The following is a 7,264-nucleotide window of genomic DNA, read 5'->3' as shown; positions in this document are numbered from 1 at the left end:
GTTTAAAATCTTTCTCAATCAAAATATTCGAATCCCCGGCAGCGGCGCCAAAAACTTTATTCTACCTATGATATGACCGAAACAGACAGTTTTATTAATGCGGTGTCGTTAGACCGCAAGGCGTCAGAATCAGATAATCGAGAGGAAGAATAGTGGTTTAGTATTTATGCGGAACCTAAATTTACTTTTTACTTTCTAAAGTAGAAGGTGTAAGTTAACCTAGGGCCGTGTTTTTGAATGGTTTAACGAATTGAAGATCAAGTAGATAATTGTCTTTGGTTAAATTACCTGAATGAAAGATAGTAGTTGATTTTAAGCTAATAATCCTAATTTATATATATATATATATATATATATATATATATATATATATATATATATATATATATATATATATATATATATATATATATATATATATATATATATATATATATATATATATATATATATATATATATATATATATATATATATATATATATAAATTGTGGTACATGGTGTGAACCTATTATTGGTTAACACCATTCGTTAATAGTAACTTTTTTTTTTTTTTAAAAACATGATTTGCCCAACACCCCCCAAACCACTAACCCAGTACCATCTGGATCCCCTGACCCGCTCCACCAACCTGACCCGAATACCCGCTACTGTAGCTACATTACTTTTTTTTTAAACCAACCCGCAGCGAAAGCGCGTGCCAAAAAACTAGTTACTAAAAAGTAAAGGTAATGGAGGATATCCGGAGTATGCAGATCAGGGAATGTTGACCAAGATATCGGTTTGGGCTAGGGAAAGGTAATTATATTTATGTTAAAGCTATAATTAGAATTGTGTAGATCTGATTGGATAAACCAATTACACAGACCTACTTATCTCTAGACTCTCGGAGTTCTCATTGAGTAGTGAAAAGTATGTCACTTGGTTGTATAATTGAAAGGTAACTATACCTCGGAGGTTATCCTCAGTAAGCACTAGGTTTATTAGTAAGTTGAGTTCTAATCCTAACCCTCGTTATCAGTTTGGATAACTGAATAACAACGTGCCGTGTCGAGTGAACACTAATCACAAATGGAAGGAGTCCGTCGGGTCAAGTTGACAAAACATTAATGTAAACTTACAACCATTTCATCATACTAATGAGATCATAACAATCTAAACATTATACAGCATTATAATTAATATACTAATAGTAAAGCATATAGAAACCTAATAGATACCTAAACAGTTGATATGACTTAATCCTAGGGCAATAATCAAACAAGAACATGCAATAGGTTTGGGTCACACAGTTTAGGCACTAATTAGATCTTAACAGCTCCTAAGAGGTCTCTTTGGAAAAATCAATAGGCATACTAGGTCATTCATGTCTCAATTCCAAAGTTCCGTATCCTAAAAGTGCATTAAATGCCTTTCGGGAACTCCGATCATACCGAGTTCATAGAATCTTCAGATATAGTATAGCCAGGGGTCTTAGGTCGGCATCATACGCTCTAAGCTGGGCAGTTATTGGATTGTACTGGTACCTTATACCTACTATACAGAAAATCGTACCAACATATGGCGCCATCCGTTCTAAAGAATCACTCAACTCTCAAGAGCACAACAAGTCATAATCATAAGGTAATACCTATTGAAACAAACACGATTCATACATGGCAAGCCGAACAGTGGAGGAAAGCAGAGACGCTAGAAGATTGGAAGAAAGAGTTGATTGTTTTTCCTTCTATGTTTAATACAATCCATCTGATGTTCCTGTAGTGATTGAAGCTTGTATAACAAATTGTATTGTTGGAGGAATATATACTGATACAGGTGCAGGGGCAGATATCATGTATGAGCATTGTTTTGTACAACTACCAGAGAGAGTAAATGAGAAGCTTAAAGACACGTTTGTTCCCTTAGCAAGTTTTACTAATGATCCATCGTGGTCGGAAGGAAGCATAGTTTTAGAAGTAGTGTTGGAAAAATCACTATTTAAAAGAACAGCTCATATCGAGTTTTTGGTTGTCAAAGAAAATTTGCAATATAATTTCATTTTGGGTCGATCAGCTATGATAACATTTGGGGCTGTGACATCACGGTACACAGAATGATGAAATTTCCCACACTGGCTGGCATCGCCACGCTATACGCTGAGCGGAGAAGAGCAATAGAATGTGTGCAAATAAATAGAACTGATGTTAATCCAATCATTCATGAAGATGGGTCAGCATCACCAAATCCAGAGTTCCTAGATCAGAAAATCACTATTGGAAACACATTAGTAAAAGCAACAAAAGAAAAACTCTATAAAATTTTAGCAACCAATTTGGATGCCTTTGCGTGGCAAGATTATGATATGACTGGAGTACCACGTCATATAGCTGAGCATAAGCTTGGTGTGAATCCCAATATTCCACCAGTATGTCAAAAGAAAAGACGAACAAAGTTTGTTAGAAAGGAAGTTAAAAAATTGGTGAATGCTAGGATATTGCGGGAAGTAAAATATCAGACATGGGTAGCAAATCCATTGATGGTTCGAAAACCAGATAACACATGGAGGATGTGTGTGGATTTCACGGACAAAAATAAAGCATGCCCAAAAGATAACTACCCTTTGCCAGAAACAGATTGGAAGGTAGAATCCGTAAGTGGATATCAGTTTAAATCTTTTTTGGATGCATTCAAAGGGTATCATAAAATGCCCATGGCAATACGGGATCAAGATAAAATAGAATTCCACACACCAGATAGAATTTTTTGCTACATAAAAATGCCTTTTGGATTGAAGAATGCAAGAGCAACTTACCAGTATGTCATTGATAAGGCATTTAATGATCAAATACGCAGGAATGTAGAGGCCTATGATGATGATATTGTTATCAAGAGTTATACGGAGGAAAGCATTCTTAGAGATACCCTGGAAATTGTTGAATCACTAAGAAAGGTTAATATGATGCTGAATCCTAAAAAATGTACTTTTGGTGCACAAGAGGGCAAATTTTTGGGTCATATTGTTACAGAGAGAGGAATTAAGGAAAATCTAAAGAAAATTCAAGCGATTGAGGATATGGTATCTCTAAAAACAAAGAAAGAAGTGCAAAGGTTGAACAGAAGATTGGCAGTCTTAACAAGGTTTTTATCTAGAGCAGCAGATTGTTCATTGCCGTTCATGAGGGTTTTAAAAAAGTTGTTTCAACAAAAAGGATTTTGTGTGGACGGAAGAAGCTGAAACATCTTTTCAGGATGTTAAGCGACTTTTAAAAGAATTACCCACGTTAACTGCACCAGTAGCAGGAGAAACATTAATTCTATATATGGTAGCATCAGCGGAAGCCATTAGTTCAGTTTTAATCGCAGAATGGAATGGTGTGCAAATGCCAATATACTTTGTCAGTAAAATATTACAGCAAAGTGAAGTCAATTATCCGCCCGTTAAAAAATTGGTATATGATTTAACACATACATCTAGGCGACTCAGACGCTATTTTCAAGCACATCCAATTCATGTTTTAACAGATCAACCAATAAAACAAATTTTGAAACATCGAGAGTCGTTAGGACGTTTAGCAAAACGGGCAGTTGAGTTGGGAGAATATGAAATAAATTTCTCACCACGGCATGCAGTTAAAGGGAAAATTTTGGCAGATTTTCTTTTAGAAACAACTGAAAAAGTGGATTATTCATAAAATGTCAAAAGCAGTAATTGCATGTGGGAGTTGCATACTGACGGTGCATTAAGTGAGGAAGGAGTTGGTGCAGGATTGGTGCTTACCAGCCCGGAAGGGGAAGAACATACATATGAACTTAAGTTTTGTTTTTATGAATCTAACAATGAGGCCAAGTATGAGGCATTGTTTTCCGACCTCCGCATAGAGTCTGAAATGGGATTAAAGCATTTACGTGCCTATGTGGATTCTTAAATTGTTGCACAGCAAGTTAATGAGACGTTTGAAGCAAAGGATATATCAATGAGGAGATACTTTCAGTTAGTTGAGAAGATTTCCAAGAATTTTGAAACTTTGAAAGTTGTGCAAATATCAAGAAATAAGAACAAAAAAGCAGATGTGTTGAGAAAATTAGCAGCATTAACATTTGATCATTTGCATAAGAAAATTTTGGTGGAGGTTTTGAAAGATAAATCAATTGATGAAAAAGTGGTAGTAGCAACCGTTGAGGAAGGAGGATCGTGTTGGATGACTTCTTATGTGACGTATTTGCAGGACGGAACACTTCCAGGTGATGTCACAGAAGCAATACAGATAAAGGTAAGTGCTCCTCTCTACGTATTAGAGGATGGAATGCTCTACAGAAAGTCTTTTAACGGTCCAAATTTGAGGTGTTTAACACCACAAAAAGCTGTAGACATGGTGAAAGAAATGCATGAAGGTTTGTGAGTACAACATTCTGGTTATAGAACCATTGTGGCTCGAATTATGAGACAAGAGTATTATTGGCAAACAAATTATAGGGATACGGCAGAAACAATTAGAACATGTGATGCATGTCAGTGGCACGGGACCATCCAGCGTTTGCTAAAATATGATTTAATTTCAGTATCATCTGCATGGCCAATACGCAAATGGGCAATTGACATAATAGGACCATTCCCAAGAAGTGTTAGTAATGCAAAAAAAAAATATTGTGGTTGCAATAGACTTTTTCACCAAATGGGTTGAAGCAAAGGTGTTAGCACTAATAACGGGTGAAAACATTAAGAAGTTTGTATGGAATGATATTGTGTGCAGATATGGTTTGCCAAACGAAATTGTTAGTGATAATGGTAAATAATTTGCAGATAATCCATTCAAAAGTTGGTGTGAGGAATTAAGCATTAAATAAACATTCACTTCTGTTGCTCACCCGCAAGCAAACGGCGAAGTTGAAGTCACAAATAACGAAATTGTAGCTGGCATAAAGGCTAGATTGGGTTTAAGTCAGACTAAATGGGTAGATGAAGTACCATATGTTTTGTGGAATCACCGTACAATGCCAAAACGGAGCACGGGTGAAACATCGTTCAGCTTGGTATATGGAACTGAGGCAGTAATACCAGCTGAGATTCATGTACCAACGCAAAGGGTTTTAGCATTTGATATAGAAAGCAATTCATCCGTTTTGCGTGAAAATTTAAATTTATTGGAACAGAGGCGTATCATGGCCGCTATCTGTCAAGCGGATGCTAAACATCAAATGGTAAAATATTATAATAAACAAGTCAGACATGTGCAATTCAAGAAGGGGAATTCGTGTTAAGGGACAATGAAGCAAGGAGACAAGCAAAGCAAGGAAAATTGGGCTCACGATAGGAGGGGCCATACAAAATCATACGGGCACATCCTAATGGGTCATTTACCCTTGCAGCGCCTTCCGGTGAGGAAATCTAGAGAACGTGGAATGCAATGAGTTTAAAAAAAATTTATGAGTAGTATTGCATATTCAAATAGCCTGATCAACTATTCTGAATATGAGATGCAATCATAAATGTTTAAAAATTTCTTTAAGTAATAAGAATTCAAACAATTATTCTTATAGCATAGTGTTCGTTATTTTTATTCATCCAAGGATTTTTAATCAGATGTCACAAAGCTGTGTGTCATCCCTGCCCACAGAAGAGAAGTTTATTCTCGGTGGCAGAAGTTCAATCATAAACAAAAGGTTGAAATGGCAGCGGATGACGTAGAACTCCGTTGAGCATCCAGGCAATAGATTGTATCTACGACTGTCATGACGTAAAATGCTAACAACAATACATGGCTAGCCATCATTTTTGATTTTTTATAATCGAGCATATAAAGCTTTGGCATAATTAATACAAAGTAATCAAATATATAAATATATTTGGCATTGATATCTGAATCATAATACAAGCAGTACATATTACAATTTCAAGTTTAGCACATCATCCACTGACGTAGCAGGGTTGTTACACACATTCTCCAATTCAGGAAATGTTAAGTGTTCTATTTGTTCACCTACTATTCTAACCCTATCAATATCATTTGGTTTTTGTTCAAAAGTAATGTTATCAGGAAATGATTCAGGAAAGTTGGGCACATTCTTCTTCAGTGTTTCTAAAAACCTTATCCGTTCAGCGTCCAGCTCAACGGTAATAAAATCGTCATAAGCCTTGGTTAATGATTCAGACGCAAAAGTATTTTTCACAATCTTTGGAATGCCTGTAACAAGTCGCCTGGTTTCATCTTTACTTAACTGTAATTGTTCTTTTAAGGTTGTTTCAGAGTTGGTCAATTCTTCAATTTTTATGAAGGTACCATTTCTCTTTTGTTGCCATCTCAACAACACGAGCCTCAGCAGAACGCTTAGCAGCAACAGTAGCATCTAGCTCAAGTTTACCAGTTTTCATTAATTCAGAATCCTTCTCAATCTTTTCTGACTTATCTCGATGAACTCGATCAGAGCGTTCTAAATGTTTCAAACTATTAAACTCTGAAGCAATATTCCAGATAATGCCTTGAGCTTGACATTTTCGAGCATCACCATCCGATAAATTTTCAAAAAAAAAATGAAGAAGTGAAGGAGATACCATAGCACCAAGATATTTCATAAAATCCTCATAACTACCTGGAGGACCAGCAAGAAGGGATGAAAGACCAGCTACATCTAAATTCGGAAGACTAATCTGTGAGCTACTTTCACCAATGGTGTTGCACTGGATGAGGGGCGGAAGAGCTAGCCTTCTTTGTGCCTCTCCTTCAGAAGGTGTAGCTGAATCAATATAGCATTTGTAATTTATAAAAATTTTCCAGTCGAGACATGATGATACGAAATTCAACGAGGGGCATCTAAATGGTTCAACATTGTAATAGCCACCATTACTGGGCATGTGTAAAAATCAAAACAGATTTTCTTCTGCTATGGATTCAGAAGAAAGGTTACCAGCTGCACGACGTTTATGTGAATTTGAACAAATTAACGTTGTCTCATCTTCTGGTTCATTGTTTGACAAGCATTTTCATGAGTCTCGTTAATCATCTTTTCAGATGCAAATTGTAGTTCATCATATTTTATATGGCGCAAGGCGGTGAGCGGAGTAATGGCTGACATAACAAAATTCAACAATCACTATCCAGAAAAGTACAAATTAATAAGCAAACTGAAATCACTACTTCTAGTATACCTTTGTTTTTTAGCCCGACAATGGCACAACCACTACTTGCTTCATCCCATTCAGCATTCATTGAACATAAAGAAAGCATGTGTTCTGGGTATCGTTGGTTCGGAATTTTCTCCTTCTTCATCACGTTTACTAGCTGCCGTT

At 36.2% G+C, this 7,264-nt stretch overlaps 1 protein-coding gene across 1 annotated transcript; it reads left to right on the top strand.

Annotated features, from left to right (window-relative positions):
* Window positions 1-3,692: 3,692 nt before the first annotated feature.
* LOC139870888 (uncharacterized) lies at window positions 3,693-5,238 on the top strand. Its single transcript, XM_071858653.1, has 4 exons — window positions 3,693-3,833; window positions 3,918-4,371; window positions 4,640-4,765; window positions 4,853-5,238. Exons 1-4 carry the CDS (start codon window positions 3,693-3,695, stop codon window positions 5,236-5,238), a joined length of 1,107 nt encoding a protein of 368 aa, XP_071714754.1.
* Window positions 5,239-7,264: the final 2,026 nt, after the last annotated feature.

This window comes from Rutidosis leptorrhynchoides, chromosome 10, assembly GCF_046630445.1.
Source record: "Rutidosis leptorrhynchoides isolate AG116_Rl617_1_P2 chromosome 10, CSIRO_AGI_Rlap_v1, whole genome shotgun sequence".
In the NCBI taxonomy this organism is placed as follows: domain Eukaryota; kingdom Viridiplantae; phylum Streptophyta; class Magnoliopsida; order Asterales; family Asteraceae; genus Rutidosis; species Rutidosis leptorrhynchoides.
Note: the sequence above shows the minus strand (reverse complement) of the source record. Positions and strands in the feature narration are given on the sequence as shown.

Coding starts and splice junctions, on each gene's coding strand:
- LOC139870888 (XM_071858653.1), top strand. CDS start 3,693: ATGTGGGAGTTGCATACTGACGGTGCATTAAGTGAGGAAGGAGTTGGT. Junction 4,372..4,639: donor GGTGAAAGAAATGCATGAAG/GTTTGTGAGTAC, acceptor TGGTTGCAATAG/ACTTTTTCACCAAATGGGTT. Junction 4,766..4,852: donor CGAAATTGTTAGTGATAATG/GTAAATAATTTG, acceptor CTCACCCGCAAG/CAAACGGCGAAGTTGAAGTC.